The sequence below is a fragment of the Enhydra lutris genome, unplaced genomic scaffold, assembly GCF_002288905.1.
Source record: "Enhydra lutris kenyoni isolate GAN:26980312 unplaced genomic scaffold, ASM228890v2 scaffoldscaffold6, whole genome shotgun sequence".
Classification (NCBI taxonomy): Eukaryota; Metazoa; Chordata; class Mammalia; order Carnivora; family Mustelidae; genus Enhydra; species Enhydra lutris.
In genome coordinates, this window is record NW_019154090.1 from 22,733,442 (window position 1) to 22,754,557 (window position 21,116).

Here is a 21,116-nt window from a genome sequence, read left to right on the forward strand (position 1 = left end):
CATGCCCAGCATGGTCTTTGCTTTTCACTTCTGGGTCCAACCTGTCTCTTCTCCTTTACTGATGTACAGCAGAGAAACTGGGTCTGTTCCATCCCTACCTGCAGAAGGACTGGGACTGGGACTTCAAGCACTGGATCGCTTGGAAAGAATATGCATCGGAGGGAATGACAACTCAGAAGTTATGGGATGCTCCTTATGGAGACCAGCAGGCTAGAAATGCTAACAGGCAAAGGATTTGAGTGCAGTGGTACTTGGGGCAACATGGAGACTGTGACACTCATGTTATTATTACTAGTATTGTAATATAGTTTTTAAAGCTTTTATTTATTTATTTGAGAGAGAGAGAGAGAGCAAGAAAGAGGGCACAAGCAGGGTGAGGGGCAGAAGGAAAGCAGACTTTCCGTGAGCAGGGAGCCTGATGCGGGACTCGATCCCAGGACTCCAGGTCAGGACCTGAGCCAAAGGCAGACAATCAACTGAGCCACCCAGGCACCCCTCGTGGTGATATTTTAATTTTACATTGTATGGAGGAGGTGGGGGGAGAAGTGTTAGATTGCTGTGGGTCCAGCGTTGAGCTGCCTCTGGGCAGGGACCACTGAGTGTCCTTTCCTGCTCCTCAGCCTCTCTGGGTTGAGGCAAAAGCACAGCCCCCGTTGCACATTCTCATTCCAGCCGTGACAGTCGTACCAGACAATAGGACTGAGCACTAATAAGCTGCTCAGGTTTGAATCCTGGCTCCACTGCTTCCTACCTTGTAAGATCTCACAGGAAACTTAATCATTCTCTGTAGCTTGGTTTCCTCACCTGAAAAATGGGACTGATAACAGCACTTACCTCATAGAACCTGCGAGGATTAAATTAGATAATCCAGGACCAGGCTCGGAGTATTCCACAAGTGTTAGCTATAACTGCCATTATCACATTTAATTGCTGTCTTATAACAACACCAAGACTTAAATCCTATTTTTTTTTAAGATTTTATTTATCTATTTGACAGAGAGAGATCACGAGTAGGCAGAGAGGCAGGCAGAGAGAGAGAGGGAGAAGCAGGCTCCCCGCTGAGCAGAGAGCCCGATGTGGGGCTCGATCCCAGGACCCTGGGATCATGACCTGAGCCGAAGGCAGAGGCTTTAACCCACTGAGTCACCCAGGTGCCCCAAGACTTAAATCCTATTATCTATAGACAAGGGAACTATGGCTTAGAGAGGTCAAGTCCCTTGTACAAGGACACAGAGCTAAAATAAGTGGCCAAGCTAGCATTTGAACCTGGGCTGAACTGACTCCAAAGCCCAGGCTCTTACCTCCTGCCTCCTTTAGATGGGTAGAATTTTTCTGAAGAGGCTCAGAGTCAAAAAGATCCAGTGACACACAGAGTATCAGAGCCAAAAGATCTGCCTCTCCTTCAAATGAGTCCCCTGAGAAAGGAAGTAGCTGGCTGCCTCAAGTGGCTCTGTGGGTTACAGACAGAGAACGTAGCTCCTGGGTCTCAAGTCTAGGATTTCTCTAAGCCACCTTCTGTCTATACCCCAATCTTTGGGGTCGAGCTGTACCTGCTACCTCTGCCCCCTCCCCAGCATCCCTGACATTCTATCCTTTCAAGTTATATCTCCCTCTTCAACCAGAATCTGGAAGCTTCTATCTGCCAAGAGCTAAGCTTACTTGATCTTTGGGCCCCACATCTTCGGAAAAGAATTTCCCGGGATGTTAATCTGCCTACTGAAGCTGGTCCCCTCTTGCTCCCAGGAGTTCTGGAGGTGCTTAAGTTTCAGAAAGCTGAAGTCCTGTACAGGATATGATTTGATCTGAAATTCCTTAAATCTCTCCACAGGAGAAGATTCTGTTAGAGAAAGCACAGAAAAACATGTTAATGGGTCTTTGTATATAGGAGGTCTGTGCTGATGATGGTGAAAACTTTACCCTCCTCACCTGCCTGGCCAGTCTGGCGCATGGGGAAAGGAAGGAAAACAGAAAACACTGTGGTTTCCATGTGTTGTCTGTCTGGGCCAGGCCCTGAGCAGAGCCTCCATGTACGTTATATCCCGTGTTACTGGCTCCATTTAAGAAATCAAATGAGCAGCACTCAAAGTTTAAGTCATCCAGGAAAGGGCTGAAGCTTGGGTTTAATTCAAGTCTACGTGATTTTAATTAGAAGTTAGAAGTTCTAACTTCATTAGAAGTTAGAACTTCATTCTAACGAGAATGAAGTTAGACCCTTACATCATACCACAAATAAAATTAACTCAAAATGGTTCAAAGACCTAAATGTTAAGGCCTAAAATTATAAAGCTCTTAGAAGAAACACAGGGTTTGGGGTGCCTGGGTGGCTCAGTATGTTAAGTGTCCAACTCTTTTTTTTTTTTTTTAAGATTTTATTTATTTACTTGACAGAGATCACAAGTAGGCATAGAGAGGGGGGAAGGGAAGCAGGCTCCCTGCCGAGCAGAGAGCCCGATGCAGGGCTTGATTGCAGGACCCTAAGATCATGACCTAAGCCGAAGGCAGAGGCTTAACCCACTGAGCCACCCAGGCGCCCCAAGTGTCCAACTCTTGATCTCAGCTCAGGCCTTAATCTCAGGGTCCTGAGTTCAAGCCCCCACGCTGGGCTCCATGCTGGGTGTGGAGCCCACTTATGAAAAAAGAAGAAAACACAGGGCAAAAGCATCACAACATTGGATCTGGTGGTGATGTCTTGTATATAAACCAAAGGCACAGGCAACAAAAGAAAAAATGGACAAACAGGACTTCATTAAAATGTTAACAATGTGTGCATCAAAAGACAGTATTAAGAGTTAAAAAGGCAACCCACAGAATGAGATAAAATATTTGCAAAACATATCTAGTAAGGTATTATCCAAAATATATAGAAAATTCCTAAAACTTAACAAAAAAACAGACAATCAGATTTTAAAACAGGCAAAGAACTTGCATAGATGTTTCTCCAAAGAAGATATGTGAATGGCCAATAAACACAGAAAAAGATGCTCAACACCACTAATCATTAGGGAAATACAAATCAAAACTATAATAAAAAGATGATAAATAATAAATTAAAAAACTATAATAAGATGCCACCTCCTATCCATTAAGATGAATATCATGTTTAAAAACCATACAAGTGCCTTCTTAGCGCAGTAGGCAGTGCGTCAGTCTCATAAAAACCATACAAACAGGACACAGCAAGCACTGGTGAGGATGTGGAAAGACCAGAACCCTTGTGCACTGTTGGTGAGAACATAATATGGGACAGCCCCTGTGGAAAACGGTATGGCAATTCCCTAAAAAAAATTAAAAATAGAATTACTATATGATCCAGCAAGTCCATTTCTGGGTATATATTCAAAAGAAAAGCAGGTCTCAAAGAGATAACTCTACACCCACGCTCATAGCGGCATTAGTCACTCTAGCTGAAATGTGTAAGTTCTCAAGAGTCCATTGACGGATGAATGGGTACGCAAAATGGGACATATACACACAATGGAATATTCTTCAGGCTTCAGAAAGAAGGAAATCCTGATACATGCTATAATATGATGAACCTTGAGGACATTATGCAAAGTGAAATAAGCCAATCACGGGGCGCCTGGATGGCTCAGTGGGTTAAGCCTCTGCCTCCGGCTCAGGTCATGATCTCAGGGTCGTGGGGTCGAGCCCCACATCAGGCTCTCTGCTCAGCGGGCAGCCTGCTTCCCCCTCCCTCTCTGCCTACATGTGATCTCTCTCTCTCTGTCAAATAAATAAAATCTTTAAAAAAAAAAAAAGATCTTTAGACATTCATTTGCTTCATTTCATAACAAGTCCACGAGGTAGGGACCATCTGAGGGAAACTGATGGCATAGGGACACAGTCACTTGCCCGGTATCATGCAGCTATTAAGAGATGGACCCTGAGCAGTTTGGCTGGGCCGGTGCTCCTAGCCACTACACTACCTCCAGGAACCAGACCCAGAGGCTTTAAGTACTTACCCGAGTCATCCAGCTAACCAGTGAGATTCAAACCCAGCTCTGTCAAGCTCCAGGCTCCTTTCCACCCCTCTCCCCAGGGGCACCTGACATAAAGGGAAAGCCTAAAAAGGAGGAGCCGGAGGGGGGTGGGCAGGAGCCTCCCCCATGGGGCCATGTGGGCCACGTTTCCACAGCTGGGAAAAGGGGATCAAACCAGACATCCTGCCGGGCCTTTCTAGCTCAGGAGGTCTAAGAGCACACGGGAAGCTTAAGGGCCCAGGCGCCCCCTGCTGTGCGCGGCTGCCAGTTACCACTGAGGTGGGTCTGCAGAGGTCTGCCGTCTATCAGCTCCAGATGCTGCCAGACCCACTTGTAGTAGAAAGGCGAGGTCCCGAGGTCTATCAGACGCAGCACTTCACAGCTGCCCTGGAAACATCAAGGGACACAAACAAAAAGGCTAACCCCTGAAGCTGGGGGCAGGCCAGGCTTTGAGGATAAGCTCTACTACATCTTACCCCAGTTTACTTGGCTTAATGCAAGTTTTCAGGTTCTTTTTTTTTTTTTAAACACAAATGTTATCTATTCATCATAAGCTCAAAAAGCTAAATAGGAAAAAAAAAAAAAGCTAAATAGGCATGAGAACTAAATAAATGTTGGCATTGGGGGAAAAACAATCACCCTAGACAATGATACTGTGACAAGTGGTGAAATTGACTATGGACTGTAGATTATATGTTACATCAATGTTAAATGCCCTGATTTGGATAATTATTCTGCAATCAATTTCTGACTTTAGAAAAAAAATCACTTAAGTATATAGGGGTAAGTGAGTATAATGAATGATATTTAACTTTCAAATGATTCGGGCAGGGAAATATATATATATAGAAGCAAATGTGGTAAAATGTTAGTAATCGGTGAATCGGGATCAAGGTTATACAGTTCTTTGTTCTGTTCTTACAACTTTTCTATAAATTTAAAAACATTCCAAGATTAAAAGCTTAAAAAAAATGTTCAAGCCAAACAGAAGGACATAAAGAAATTTAAAACTATTTTATCCTAACACCCAGAAATAATAAGGAGTAGCATTTTGGTGACTATTTTTTCAAACTTTTCTCTGTAAACATATAACATAGACATAGACAATTTTTCACAAGCGAATTCTTTTATGTAAAACATTCTTGTGACCTTTTAAAAAAAAAAAATACAGGGGCACCTGGGTGGCTTAGTCGGTTGAGTCTGCCTTTGGCTCAGGTCATGATCCCAGGGTCCTGGGATCGAGTCCCATATTGGGCTCCTTGCTCAGTGGAGAGTCTGCTTCTCCCCCCACCTTTCTCCCTGCTCATGCTCTCTCTCTCCCTGATAAATAAATAAAATCTTTTAAAAATAAAAAAATAAAACTCAATAATACATTAAGAAGATCATTTTACACCAACTAACATGGTTCTACATTATTGTTTTTAATGATTGCATATTATTCTATGTATGTTATAACTTACATAGGATTTCAAATAAATTGTTGATCAAAAGAAGTCAGACACAAAAAGCACATATTGTATGATTCCATTTATATGAAGTGCAAGAACAGGCAAAAGTAATCTTCTGACAAAGTCGGAAGAGGGCTCTGTTTGGTGGTGGTGGGTATTTTGTTTGGGAAAGGGTACAAGGGAGCCTTCTGGGGTGCTAGAAATGATCTCTACCTTGATTTGGATGATACTTACACAGGTGTATACCTATGTAACAATTCACTAAGCTATAAACTTTAGATGAGTTCTTTATTGCATACATGTTATACCTCAAGGAAACATTTTTGAAGACTAATATTCAGTTATTTCTAATTTGTCAATAGTATATATAACTGTGATTTTGTTCAGGACAACAAAACTCCATTTATAAAACTCACCACCTTCCCAAACTCTGCTACAGTGGGGATGGCAGTGACCCAGTTCCAGCTAATGACACATATGTGGAAGACTGATGGATAAAACTCCCAGGAAACTTATGGTTGATCTCTCCTTTACCTCTGCCTGAAACTCAGATGTGATGGCCGGAGGTGAACAGTCATGTTGTGACCACTAGGATGAAAGCCACAAGCTGTGGATAATGAGGGGAGAAGCAAGAAGGGGACTGGGGTCTTAAAGCCTTTCTCCAACAGCTTTCTAGCCCTGGATTGCTTAATTCTAGACTTTCCACTGCAAGACAAAATTACTATTTACTAAGCCACGGCAGTTGGGTTTCTATGACAGCAACTTTAAGTGATAATCTTGCACACATGTCTTAATCTAGACTTGTCATTGAGGCAGTTCACAAATACTCAAGTTCTCCCCACAAGCATAAGGCAGGACTGTATTTTTCCTTGAATCAGACATGGCCTTCTCACTTGCTTTGTCACTTTCCTCAGCAAAGTGACTGCTGATAATCTGAGTGGGAACTTTAAAAGCCAGTGCTTGATTCTCAACATTCCCTTCCCCTGTCCTTTTGACCATGGAAGCATAGGTGAAGATAGTTTCCAGCGGCCTATGCCCCGAGGGACCATGAAAAGCCAGGCCTCCTGCTGATCTGCTGTGATCAAGTAGTGGGATGAAGGAATGCATCTTTGTCAGTTAATCCACTGAGATTTGAGGATTGCTTATAATTGTAGCATAATCTAGTTTATCCTCATGTAATACCCATGTTTGTCCCCTTGAGATTGTTTCCTATAGGTGTGTTGTTTTCAATATCGATACCCATTGCCAAATTGCCTTCCAGAAATGTTAGTTTACACTCTCTCTGGCAGTGCATAACAGAGCCTGTTATAGTTTTCTGTTACATTGAAAACTGAGTTTTCACAATCCTTTTAATCTTTCCTAATCTGATAGGAAAGAAAGATATGCCATTTTTTATTTTGTATTTTTATAAAATCTTACCCTTTTTTAGTTGGAACTGTAAGACACACATTATAGTTAAGGTTCAAGACAGATTACTGTTAAAGAGGAAGAAGGGATCAAACATTTAATAAGCCTTAGTCTAGCCAGGTGTTGGGCTTGGAGGTTTAGTCAACACTTATGCAACATTTATCAACAAGGAACCTGGTACCAGAGGAACACAGGTGAACATCCTCTCAGAAAGTCTCTTGTGGGTCTTTAATCCCATCTGTATCTGTGTAGAAAACAATTCGACCATGTGCCCCCAAATGATTAATTGTTCAAAATGAGTTGATTGTGGGTATTAAGTATGTTTTCTATGCTGCCGGGAAACTGCCTTCCCTAACTCTCCCGGGTCCCCAAGACACCCAGGCCACTCACTGCTAATATCGTCCTCTAGTGGCCACAGCTATGAACTACAGGATCCCGGACTCCCCAGTCTCCTTAGACGAATATTCCAACAGCAGGCCTGATGGGAAATAAAAATGGGAGGAAAAAAAGTAGTGCCTTTAAAAGGGGCAGGTGCTCTTCAACTCCAGCCAGAGGGGGCTGCATCACAATACAGCGTGGTGTTGCCTGAACTTCTGAATATTCAAAAGAAGTCAGAAATCCGAAATTGGGGGTGCCTGGGTGGCTCAGTGGGTTAAAGCCTCTGCCTTCGGCTCAGGTCACGATCCCAGGGTCCTGGGATCGAGCCCCGCATCGGGCTCTCTGCTCAGCGGGGAGCCTGCTTCCTCCTCTCTCTCTGCCTGTCTCTCTACCTACTTGTGATCTCTGTCAAATGAATAAATAAAAATTTTTTAAAAAACCTTAAAAAAAAAAAAGAAATCCAAAATTGTATTTATCATCTTCTCAGTAACGATTAAATGAGTTTTCCATAAAACACATTAAAGGACAAATCCAATTCACCTACTAGCCAGGATGCCCCCCAACACACACAAACACACCGGCTGTCACTTTGTGACATCTGTATTATCTTTCTCAGAAAGAACTTCAAGAGCGCCTGCTTTAGATTCACCAGCTGTGCTTATTCCAATGCAGATTGCTGGAGTTAAGGCATGAGACTCTGGGGTGAGGCAGAAATTTGCATTTTTAAGAAGCCCCCTAAAGTGCTCTTTATGCTTACTCAAATCTGAAAAACTCTTCCCTTAAATCAGACTTCTCCAATTTTAGTGCACATCAGAATTGCCTCGAAGGCTTGTTGAAACAGTTTTGGGGGCACGTGGTAGCTCGGTCATTAAGTGGCTGCCTTCAGCTCAGGTCATGATCCCGGAGTCCCGGGATCAAGTCTCACATCGGGCTTGCTGCTCATCGGGGAGTTTGCTTCTCCCTCTGACACTCACCCCCCTTGTGATCTCTCTGTCTCTCTCAAATAAATAAATAAAATCTTAAAAACAAACAAACAAAAAAAACCCGAGTTTTGGATATTGAACAGCTCTTGGGTAGGCCTGAGAATCTGCATTTTAGTGAGTTCCCAGGTAATACTGATGGATGCTGCTGATCAAGCAACAGCACTCGGAACCACTGAATTGGAGGATGAACGTGAACTGAGTAAGTCTGTGCTAGACTCATCCTTACAGACTTTATGAGGTAAGTGGTCCCATTTTACAAAGAAATGGAGGCTAAAACAGACTAAGAACTTTCTGCTGGTCAAGATGTAATCATCATACTGATTAAAGCAAGTCTTGAACTTTGATCCCTTTCCACCCCTGCCCCCAATCTTCCCTGGCTACATAGTATCAAAAGACCTCAGAGTTAAATCTGGGGACACATGGCATTCCTGGCTTTGGAGGTGATCACCCCAACATTTTAGGAAAGAGGAAGCAGATGTCAGGGAGGAGAAAGGATTGTAAAGTAGGGAGGGTGGTCTTCAGGGCTCTCTGCTTACTTACCAGTCCCTCTGTTAGGCTCTTCCCACTCTCCTGACATGGCCACCAGGATTCTCCAGACCTAGCACACTATTCCCCATGTCTGGCAAGGGCCTCATCCTCATCCCCACCATCCTCTGGGTCAGACCCTGTGCTTCCAGTCCTTTAGACAGTAGAGGCTGGAAGCCAAATCCTCCCAAACATCTCCCAAGCCTCCTGGCAGCTAAGTAGGTGATTTGGGTTCCCCCGCCCGGACACACTTGAGCAAGGTTTGGTTTTGGATGGCAAGCTCTCCACTGTGCTCGTGGAGGCAGTGGCTACAGATGTGACTTCCTGAACTTGGCAGGAGCAGCAGCACCTGTGACTGTCCAGTCTGGACTGGGACTAGGAGTCATTTGGGGGTCCCCTTCAGTGTAAGGTCTGTTCCCTCAGGCCTCCCTGTCACCAGTAAATCTGTTAGCCATTCAACATCCTCCAATAATTCCCTTTCTGCTTACATTTAGCTAGTCTTGACTCTCTCCTCTGGGACTGAACCCAAAATAACAGCACAAACACCCACCTGGTGTTAAGTTTAATAATCGGCTCTCTGGGAAAAGGTACACATGTCTGTAAATCTTAGTCTTATTAAGGGTGTGCTGCACACAATTTATAAATAACAATAAAACATATTATACTCTTACTGAAAGTTCCAAATAGCTGAGGGATTCTCATAGAATGCTGTTGTGGACTCTGGCTGAGTTCTTTATTTATTTTTTTTTTTAATATATTTATCTATTTATTTATTTATTTATTTGACAGAGAGAGAGATCACATGTAGGCAGAGAGAGAGAGGGGGAAGCAGGCTCCCCACCGAGCAGAGCGCCCGATGTGGGGCTCGATCCCAGGATCCTGAAATCATGACCTGAGCTGAAGGCAGAGGCTTAACCCACTGAGCCACCCAGATGCCCCTCTGGCTGAGTTCTTATAACCATGACCAATCTATAGTCACAATTCAACCATGATTGGGGAAACAAAGTTGCATCCAATCCACTCTTTTCCCAATAAACTTAATACTATCAAGTCTGGTTTGTAATCTACTGGTAAACGACTTCTCACCCTTGTCCAAATTATATTCACTAATAAACCCCCTTTAGCTGTGGCGCTATATATATTAGAATTTCACTTGTTCAACAGTGATGTAACTCCCATGATGAATGTATTATGAATAGTGTTTAAATACTGGAAAAACATTTCCATAATTTTCTTCTCTTCACAATGAGATGGCTACAGACCCAGCCCACTTTTAAATTTAATCTGCATCATAAGCATTCTCTCTATAGCTTTCTTAAGACAATCAGCAAAACCATAAATCAAAACCTGACTCAAGGTATCTGCTGATTTCCACTGTCCTGCTGGGGCCAATTTTCAGCTACCAACCTGAAGTCACTGACTGCGCAGGTGGGAAGAGACATGCATAGTTGTACAGTGTTTCCACCAGATAGCTAAAATAGACATAAACTCCAGGGCACAGATAATAGTAAAATACAGTAACATCATGAGGAAATGATGAATTTTCATTATTTGCTACACTTGTTTTCCATATATTTAATTATAGGTTCATATAATTCAATTTTTAGCAATTATTTTGTTTATGGTCTTGCAAAATTCCTGAAATCTTAATCAGCTCTCATAGGCCAATAAGAACCGACTCCAGCATATAGCCAGTCTTGCCTTTCCTTTTGTCCAATGGTCCAACACTTCAAGGCTCAACTCCTCACCTTCTCCAGGAAGCCTTCTTTAAAGCCCCCAGCCTTTAGAGAGGTCTCCCTACTAAATCCTTGTAAACTCAAAGAGTTTGCACTAATCACTTGGTAGTTGGCCTGGATAACTTTGTCTCTGCTCAGACTCTAGTGGAAGAGAGATATAAGGAGAGAGAAACAGTCTTTTCCATCCTCATATCCCTCCAGAGCATGAACCAAACTTGGAAAAAAAATCAACAAATGTTTGGTGGCTTAATATGAGCAACAGCTATATGGGAGATACTAAAAGTTTGGGGGCAAAATCCTTGTTCTGCCACTTACTAGATGGGTGACCTTTCCTAGGGTATCTTAACTTCAACTTCCTCATTTGTAAATGTGAAATAAGAATGTCTTCCTGAGGGGGCGCCTGGGTGGCTCAGTTGGTTGGGCAACTGCCTTCGGCTCGGGTCATGATCCTGGAGTCCTGGGATCGAGTCCCACATCGGGCTCCCTGCTCGGTGGGGAGTCTGCTTCTCCCACTGATTTCTCTCCTCTCATGCTCTCGCTCTCTCTCTCTCTCTCAAATAAATAAATAAAACCATTTAAAAAAAAAAAGAATGTCTTCCTGATAGAGCTGTGGTGAAGATTTATGGTAAATGTTACTGTGTACACAGTTCACCAGAGCATTGCTTGAAATAGCAAAAGATGGGGGCACCAATCCCTCAGTAGGGAACTGGTTAGATAAATTCAAGTACAATCATGTAGTAAAACATTGCACAAGTGGTTAAAAAAAAAAAAAAAAATATATATATATATATATATATATAAATATATATATATGTGTGTGTGGGGGGGGGTTCTTTATGGACTGATATGGAACAATCTACAGAAATACTCTTGAAACAGCAAAATACAGAACAGCCTGTGTAGCATGATGCCATTTGTGAAAACAAGGAAAAAAACGTATACATGCATTTGCCTTTATATACAAAGAACAGCCACAGGACAGACACAGAAGAAAGCAGTGACGGTGACTGTCCCTGGGGAGGTACACTGGGTGGCAGGGGGAAAAGGTGAGAGGGAAACATTACTCTTTTGAAACTTTTGGATTTCAAATCAGGTGCAAATAAACCAAAATAAACAAAAACAATTAACAATGCTAGTAGAATCCCTGGCACAGGAGCAAATGGTCTCAAAAACATGGTGGTTCTCATGACAATCATGAAAACTATACAGGGGTAGAGCAGAGTCCACAACTGACAGGTCAACTCAAATTGCAAATCCCAGCCCCTGAGAAGAGCTTTGGAGTCAGACAGACCTGGGTTGAACCCGGCCACTGCCCCTCATCAACTGTGTGACCTTGGACAAGCCACTTAACCTTCCTGTGCCTCTGTCTCCACCTCTGTCAAATGGGAATAACGGCAGTACCGGCCTACACTGCGCTGCCGTGAGGCTGAAATGACACAAAGCACATGGAGCACACAGCCTGGGACAGGGTAAGCACTCAATAAATGTCAGACTCTGTTTTCATTATCAACCAACAGAGAAATTGGCACAGGACATAAAGCAATTCACAAAAGATGAAATTTGGATAGTAGACAAACATGATGAGTCTCACTAGTAATGAGGAAAAATGTAAATTAAATCCTCAGTGAGGTAGCAGTTGCCATCTATGAAATTAGGAAAGTTTTGAAGGAATGACAGGAGAGCCCAGCAGAGGCGTGTGGTGCTGGCAAAGGTGCACACTGCTGGAAGCTCGATCCAGTGGATCCTTCTGTACAGCAACTTGTTCCAAAATCCGTAACACGTTGATACCAAGCAAATCCACTTTTTTTTAAAGATTTTTTTTTATTTATTCATTTTTGAGAGAGTGAGTGCATGAATACAAGCAGAAGGAGTGGCAGAGGGAGAAGCAGACTCCCCGCTGAGCAAGGAGCCTGAGGCAGAACTCGATCCCAGGACCATGAGATCATGACCTAAGCCAAAGGCAAACACCCAGCCAACTGAGCCACCTAGCTGCCCAAGCAATTCCACGACTGAAAATCTTTTCTGAGGTGATGAGTTCATGGGTGATTTCTTCCCTCTTTCCAGAACTATGTTTTATAATGTGGTCATATCACATCTATAATTTAGAGATCGTATTTTTTAAAAGATTACATTTATTTATTTGAGAGAGGGTCAGAGCACAAGCAGGGGGATGAGCAGAGAGAGAGGGAGAAGCAGACTCCCCACCAAGCAGGGAGCCCGACTCAGGGCTCAATCCCAGGACCCTGAGATCATGATCTGAGCTGAAGGCAGAAGTTTAACCAACTGAGCCACCCAGGCGCCCCTAAAGATTATAATTTTAAAAACTGATCTGGCATCATTAAGATTCAAGGCCCAAATGTGTAATTTAAATATCTGTACGTAAATAAGCCTATACATGATGAGCTCAAGGAGGGGGTACCCCTGTGTCCCTCTTTCTAATTAACGGTGTATCTCAAAGTCACAGAACCTCAGAGGGAGGGAGGCCAAACTCCGTGGTACGTCTTTTACAGCTGGTACATGGACTCTCAGAAAAGGGGAGTGCTTCAGAACAGGGCTCAGCCCCGCCTGTGTGGCCACAGGACATTATACTAGGCATGCCTCCACAGCTTCCACCCCCCCACCCCCATCCCAGGCCTCTCACCTTGCTGATAAACATGATGGAGGACAATTCCATGAAATCTTTTGAGATCAGCTGCCCATAAGAGAACTTCTCCACCTTCCCCAGGGCTACAAGCTTCCAGAGCTTCTCATCAGACAATGACTCAAACAGATCCATCTTCCTGAGGGGAAAATCCCATTAGAATTCATCAACCTCGGGGCACCTGGGTGGCTCAGTGGGTTAAGCCTTTGCCTTCCGCTCAGGTCATGATCTCAGGGTCCTGGGATCGAGCCCTGAATTGGGCTCTCTGCTCAGCAGGAAGCCTGCTTCCCCCCCACCCTCTCTCTGCCTGTCTCTCTGCCTGCTTGTGATGTCTGTCTGTCAAATAAATAAAATCTTAAAAAAAAAAAAAAAAAAAAGAATTCATCACCCTCCACCCCAGAAAGTGCCCAGCTCTCGGCAATTTCCAGAAAGGGAATGTGTCATCTTGCTCTTGAAAATGCCTGATGTGGAGGATTTTACTTGCCCTCCAGTCGCCTCACCTGGCCTGTGGCACCCTCTCCAGGTCTTCCCTCTACTGCTCCCCAGTCCAGTGCTGTCCCCTCTCACTTCCACTCTGCCCTCCAGGGGCTCCTTTCTGGCCCCATCCCCCAATCTAGTGCTCATTAGGCAACTCCCAGAGCGCCTCACTTCAGCTCACCTACTATTCTGGCCCCCAGCCCAGCAGCCCTCCCCCTCCCTTTGGTTTGGGCAACTCACTCCAGCCTCCTCCAGCCTGTTAGTTTCAAAGACTTGGGCCTGTGCCTAATGAATGGGGGACATCTGGACTCCCCTCTCTTTGCCTTTGTTCCCTCTGACTGAAGGCCCACCCTGCAGTGCCACCACCCTGCCCCCACCCCGAGCTCATGCACCACCACTCAGTGGCTTGCTGTCCCTCACGTGCAGCCCCATAGGGTTGCTAACAACCATCTCAAATTTTTCAGCTCCCACAGATCATGAGCTCGGAACTTGGGTGACTCAGGACACTGAGCTCATCCAGGGCACCAAGGGGGAACAAGGTCGGTGCCACGTCCAAAGGAGAAGGGTCTGGAGACACGGGAAGAGAAAGCAGGATCTCCACAGAGGCAACACCACTGGGCCCCTACTTCCCATGATCATCTCATTCGATCTTTACAAAGATTTGGGAGAGAGATGAATCATTATCCCCATTTTACAGAGCAGGAGACTCAACTCAGAGAAGGGAGGTGACCCATCTAGGGTGACATGGTTGATAAACCCAAGAGCTGAGATTGCAGCTCAGCCCCATTTTTCCACGGTGTGAAAACAGGAAGTGCTCCTCTCCCTGCAGGGCTAAATCCTCCCTTCGCAAGCCCCAGTCCCTCTTACAGCTCCTCCTTTCTCCACTCTCCCCCTACCCTACAGGGTGGCCCTCTGTACCCAGCACTGCTCTGGAGCTGCACAGCCCCACAGCCTGTATTTTCAGGGCTGGGGCACACACTTCATCTGATGTCCATTCTTTTCCTAAAGGGGAGTAACTAGAAGGGATACAATGAGCACCTGTGCGTGCCTGGCGAGACGACAGCGTGGGGATTACCATGGCGAAAGGGCTGCCCTGCCCTCACAACCGTACGTGCTTCCTGCCTGATGTCTAATAAACTTTACAGGAGGTATTATGCAATCAAGAATCACAGTTTGGGGGTGCCCGGGTGGCTCAATGGGTTAAGCCTCTGCCTTCGGCTCAGGTCATGATCTCAGGGTCATGGGATGGAGCCCCTCATCAGGCTCTCTGCTCGGCAGGGGGCTGGCTTCCCTCACCCACCCTTCTCTGCCTCGTCTCCTCTGTCTACTTGTGATCTCTGTCAAATAAATAAAACTTTCAAAAAAAAAAAATCACACTTTGGTTGGGACTTCAAAGAAACATGGGGTATGGGGTGCCTGGGTGGCTCAGTTGTTAAGCATCTGTCTTGGGCTTGGGTCATGATCCCAGGGTCCTGGGATCAAGCCTGACATCGGGCTCCTTGCTCTGCAGGAAGTCTGCTTCTCCCTCTCCCACTCCCCTTGCTTGTGTTCCCTCTCTTGCTGTTTCTCTGTCAAATAAATAAATAAAATCTTTAAAAAAAAAAAAAAAAGGAACACGGGGTAGAATAGAAGTATTGGGGGGGCACTCTCCTCTATTCTGGAGTGATGGGCTTGGTTAGTGAGGTGGGGTGGTGAAGCCCAGAGATTTCTGAATTGAACATTCTGGGTACATCACCCCACCCCCCCAACACCAAAGCTTGGTTTCCTTACCTGTAAACTAGACAGATCAAGAGAAACAATGCCACAGGATTGAATGAGAGAAGTTAAAAGACCTGGGACAGAGGGCTGAGTACACGTAAGCTATTCTATTAGTACCATCCCACAAGGAAGGGATGTTTGAGCTGAGACCTAAGGGTCTAGCAGGAGTTTGCCAGATGGAGAAGGTGGGTGGGAGGTATCTCCTGTCTCAGGAGCATTCTGGGAGAGAACAGCATCTCCTGTCTCCCACTGGGCCTACCACAGTCAGGTACCTAATAAACACACAGGGGGGGACATGTTGGCTGATGATGGAGGTACCTAAAAAATTCAAATCGATCCTGAGCATCCTTTTGGAATTCCTGGTCCAGCTTATTCTCAAGGAAGTCTTCCCTGTCGACAACGAGGAATTCTGTTTCTTCCATACAGACCACAGTGGCCCTCCTTAGTGAAGGAGTCAGAATGCCCAGTTCCTGTTGGGTTGACACAGGCAAAAGCAAATGAGATGCTACCTCTTGCTTTCTCCTTGCAGCCTTGCCCAACTCTTTCCTGCTTCCATCAGCCCCCAGAAATCTCTACTCCCCAGACTGCAGACTCCCCAGCTGGCCCTGCGCTCCTGTTCATTCCCCACTCCTGGGGGCCCATCCCCTCCCTCTTAATATGCTGCTTGTGGAAGAAAAGAGGCAACAGGCTTGACCAGACCAGAAAGAGGAAGCCAGAGGGGCCTCTCGGAGGGGTCACTGCGCCTCTGTGGGGGTTATACAGGGAACATGTTCCTCATGTTCCTCAAACATCACAGATGGAGGAACCATCCTTGGACATCAGCTGGTCCAGTCGATTGGCCTGTGACAGGAAAGGGTGCTGGGATCCACAATAGGGCAGGGACTTAAACACAGGAGAAGGCAGGACTGGGCCCAGCTGTTCTGGCTGGAGTCCTGTCACGCCCCCATGCCTGCCCCACCAAGGCCGACCTTCCCCAGTGCTTACCCCAAAACAGTCGCCCTTGTGCAACAATGTGGGGTGGGTGTCCAGGAAGGCGCTGCTGCCATCGTCATCCTCGGTCACCGCGACCGTGCCGAGGTAGATGAAATAAAAGCTGTTGCCCCTCTGTCCCTTCTTGACAATCACGCGCCTGCGCCCAAACCTGAGAAGAGACCAAGGCCAGTAGGTCTGGAAGCAGCAGGGAGCCTGGCCCATGCTGTGAGGAGCGCTGCACTGTGGTGCTCTTCTCTCTAGGGCAGGAAGACACAGACTGGGACCAGAAGGGACCTTGCAACAGCCCAGCCCCAGCCCCATCAAGCTTGACTGCTTCACTAACAGCCACCGAGTTGCCCGCCTCCATCAGACTGAAGCTTTCTGAGAGCAGAGCCTTTGTCAGTCTGCTTCAGCACACAGGACGTGCTCAGTGAGCAGCAGCTGAATAAATGAATGACCAAATCCTGAAAGTAATGGCTAAGTAGCTAAATGATGGAGACCAGGATCCCAGTCCTGATTCTGCCCTGAGCTGCACGGCACTGGACACTCATATTCTCTCTCTGACCCTCAGGGTCTCTTGTCTGTAAAATACAGACGAACATGCCTAGAAAAAAATAGGTAAATGGTCTTCTAATCCTCAAGAACTCTCTATACAATCAGGAACCATTAGGGTAGAGGTGCCCAGGTCCAGAGCAAACTGGGAGTTAGTTCTTAAGCTCCCAGCGGGAAGATTTCTGCATTTCAAATATAAGTTCAGATTCTACTTCTTTCAATATTCATTCCTTTCCTTCCTTCATTCAGTAAGTTAAATAAATACCAACTGTGTCTATCAGGCAAAGTGAGAAAGGACAGATTTTGTCCTGAAAATTATGGTCAAGTTCAGAAGCTAAATAAGGTTTAAAAGTGCTTTAAGAGAGGTGAGCACAGGTGAATTCAGAAGCACGGAGCAGTGGCACTTAACCCAGCTTAGCAAAGCCAGAGCAGGCTGCAGGATACTGTCTGGAGTCTTCCAGGTAGACAGAGAGACGGAAGAATGTTCCAGGCAGAGGGACCACCACGTCCACAGGCACAGAGGTGGCTGAAAGCATGGTATCTTCAAATGAATAACAGTGAGCTCCATTAGAAAGGCAAATGGGAAACAGGGAGGTCAGCGGAGCCAGTGGGAGAGAAATTTGGCTAGTTCAAATCATAAGACACTTCAGATACTGGGCTAACTTTAGGTTTTACCCAGAAGGTAATGGGGAACACAAAAGTCTAGAAAGAGGAGATGGCCCAGAAGACAATGACTAGATGGGAGAATATTCAGCTGGAAAATGAGGCTTTGGGGAGCACAACTAGTGCTCATCCAAGCCCAGACTCCTGGAGCTGCAGTTGGAAAGACCCTCAGAAACCACGTAGCTGATCCACATCGCTGAGATGAGGGAAGTGGGACCTAAGGAGCCCCAGGCTTGCTGAAAGCACACAATGAGTCACACTTGAGTCAGCACTAGACCCCAAATCTCCTAGAGTAGACATCTGTGGCTTTGCTGCGAGGTGTCGGGTCACCTTTCCCACCAGCTGCACCCTGACTTTACTCTGGGGGAAACACTTTAATTCTTGACTCTCAGACAGTCCATCATCTTGCTGCCAAGAGAGAGGAGGTTTGGCGGAGAAAGTGGTTTATGAGAATGGACTGAGCCAGAAGCTGGAGAACTATTCCAGGACTTTTTAGGACTTTTCAGATATATAGGCCATCCCTGGCCCAGGTAGGTTTTCTGTCCCTTGTGACTGAAAGAATCCTGTCTAATCTGCTCATTTCCAGTCCCAGAAATAATCAACTAGCTGAACAGGGCTTTAAAAATCACCACCTCTTCATCTTCACACAAACCCATAAAATCTGTATCAGTAATGAGGATTCTGAGGCTCAGCAAGGTTAAGTGGCTTGCCTGAGGTCACACCTCAGAGTGGCAGATAGATGCCCCGTCACATTCTAGAGCTTCTACCTCAATGATTCTTTTTCTTTGCATGACACCATTCTGCCTGCTGTGGAATCTTACTTTAAGACCACGGTGACTTGCTCTTCTTTCCTGGGCTGGACACAAAGCAGATGGTTCCCTCTGCCTGGCACGTTCTTGCCTACACCTCCACTTGTCAAATATACCTACTCCAATGCCACCTCTTTTGTAAGTCTCCTTTGGCCACACCAGATGGAGGGTTCCCTCGTCTCCCAGGCTTACTGCCTATAAACAGAGCCTACACAGGTCGTAACAGGCCTTAATCTAGTGCTAGTTGTGATTATGTGACCTGGGACCTCCGTGAAGGAAGATATCAGGACATAGACCTATAGTGTCCTTACAGCCTCCATTTTCAAGACAGGCCTTACCTCAAATATTTCTGCTAGGCTGCTTCTCTTAAGCCACTGAAATGTCCAAGAAAAGGACACCACTTACACTTCTCTAGTACAATGTATTTATATGGTGCCTTTTGTGTCATGGACCCTTGGACAATCTGGTGAAGCCTTCACAGAATAATGTTTTAAATATATAAAACAGGGGTGCCTGGGTGGCTCAGTCAGTTAAGTGTCTGCCTTCCACTCAGGTCATGATCTCGGAGTCCTGGGATCGAGCCCTGCATGGGGCTCCCTGCTCAGCAGGGAGCCTGCTTCTCCTTCTCCCTCTCCCTCTCCTGCTCCCCCTACTTGTACTCTCTCTCTCTCAAATAAATAAAAATCTTTAAAAAAATGTTTTTAAAATAAGTAAGTATATATATAAAATAAAATACAGCAGAAACAGTTGATAATTGCCTTTTAAAACACAAATTGTGGGGGCACCTGGGTGGCTCAGTCAGTTAAGAGTCTGACTCATGATTTTGGCTCAGGTCATGCTCTCAGGATTGTGAGACTGAGCTCTGAATGGGCTCTGTGCTCAGCAAGGGAGCCTGCTTCAGAGTCTCTCCCTCTGCCCCTTCCGCCCATGACCCCTCACGCTCGTGCGCTCTCTATCTCTCAAATAAATAAGTCTTACAAAAAATAATAAAACCCAATTGTTGTCTAGCAATATATGTGCATCTTTATTAAGGCACAGAATAACAAAATCTAGCAGCAGATCTAATTACTACCATAATTTCAAAGATGTGATGAATATAAATTATTTTTTGAGAAATCTGCAACAACATGTGTGTGTGTATTCTTGGTGATTTCTTTTGGTGAAAAAGTCACAGGAATAGCTAACACTGTCGTGGTTCGTTACCTACATTTGCGATTCAAGGAAATGATAAATTTTAGTTAGATGTTAAAGAAAACAGACTTTTTCGTATCCAAGTTCACAGACCCTTGCCCTAGTTCCTATCTGTACATGGTACAATCACCTGTGACCCACTGTGGCTTTTAGGGTGTGGATGCGAGTCTCAGCTCTACCTCTCATGACTTGGGTGACAGAATATGAGACATTCTACCCCTCTGAGCCTCTGCTTCTTCATCTGAAAGAGGAGGGAACTGGACCAGATCCTTTCTGAGGATCCTACCCAAGCCTCATCAGATCCAGTGGCTCCTTAATCCTGGGCAGACTATCAATAAATGAAGGAGACCAAGCGTGCTACAAGCTCAACAAGGAGCACTCCAGTGAACTGACAGATAGCTTTTCATGGCTGGGGTGCCACAGAGACACAAGCAGACTGGCCATGGCCTCGTCAGGCAGCTCTTCCCAGCCCAGGACCCAGGGGTGTGCCCCTCACTGACCGTTCAAAGCGCATGACCTTGGCCAGGAGCAGCTGCAGGGGCTCTGAGTAGTTACGGTAGCTGTCCAAGACCTGCAGGAGGTTACAGAGGGCCTGGATCTCGGGCTCCGTCCTCCAGGAAGGCAGCTTCTGTGTGATCTGCATGGCTTTTGGAGGGAAGTGACCCTGGGGAGAGAGAACCAGAGTGACACACAAGACCCAGCAGATTCCCCCAGGGGCCAGTGGGCAATTCCCCACACTCCTGCTCTTACACTCTCCCACTCCCCGTACAAGAGTGGCTGACACATACTGAGGGCTTACTGCGTGCCTGGCATCAGGATACGCACCTTACACACACCATCTCACTGCGTCTTTGCCCAGCCTGAGAAGTGAAGCAGTGTTACGATTCCCATTTGACAGATGAAGACACTCAGGCAGGATGATAGCCTAGATCTGCTACATGCCAAGAGCCTTATTCCCAACTCCTGACCATACTGCCTTTGCTGTTCACTGACCACCCCCAAGACAATAGAGGGCTCCCTGGGCTCCAGGGGACCCTCAGGATATATTCACTGCAGTCAGGGGAGACCTCCCTTGCCTCAGCCGATATCTTGGCATGCTACAGGAGACCAAGGAATAAAAAGAACCTACAGAAACCAGGTCCTGGTGAAGCAAGACTCATGGACCAGTGGCAGACAGATCCATCCATTCACTCCCCACTCCCACCTACTGGGAAAATGGTACCTGAGTTATTAACACGCCTACTGGCTGCCCATCTCACTTAGGATAAAATCTTAACTCTGTACCCCAGCCTAGGGGCCCACATGGTCTGACTCCTTTCCTCCCTACCCCCCACTGCCTCACTTCCTGCCTCTCTCCTTCATTCTCCAGTGTCTAGAATTCTACCCATCTCTTGCAGGTGCTAAGCTCACTTCTGTCCTGCAGTCCTTGCTTGGGCTGTTTCCTCTGCCTGGAATGTTCTTCCCCTGCATTTTCACATGGATATAGCTGCTTCCTCCTCTTCATTCAGTTCTTAGCTCCTATATCACCACATCCTCAGGGAGTCCCTACTGGATCATTTGACCTAAAATAGTAGGCTCCCTTCCCAGCAGTGTGTA

General features: G+C 45.8%; 1 protein-coding gene across 2 annotated transcripts in view; it reads right to left on the reverse strand.

Annotated features, from left to right (window-relative positions):
• Window positions 1–21,116, reverse strand: part of LOC111141541 (cyclic nucleotide binding domain containing 2) — a 43,504-nt gene that overhangs the window by 14,257 nt on the left and 8,131 nt on the right. For both annotated transcript variants that reach the window (XM_022494156.1, XM_022494157.1), the window contains exons 4-9: window positions 20,021–20,184; window positions 16,318–16,474; window positions 15,652–15,803; window positions 13,099–13,237; window positions 4,253–4,367; window positions 1,660–1,837 (exon numbers count right to left, since the gene is read on the reverse strand). In XM_022494156.1, the coding sequence (XP_022349864.1) occupies window positions 1,660–1,837; window positions 4,253–4,367; window positions 13,099–13,237; window positions 15,652–15,803; window positions 16,318–16,474; window positions 20,021–20,184 (905 nt within the window). The remainder of the gene's footprint in view (window positions 1–1,659; window positions 1,838–4,252; window positions 4,368–13,098; window positions 13,238–15,651; window positions 15,804–16,317; window positions 16,475–20,020; window positions 20,185–21,116) is intronic.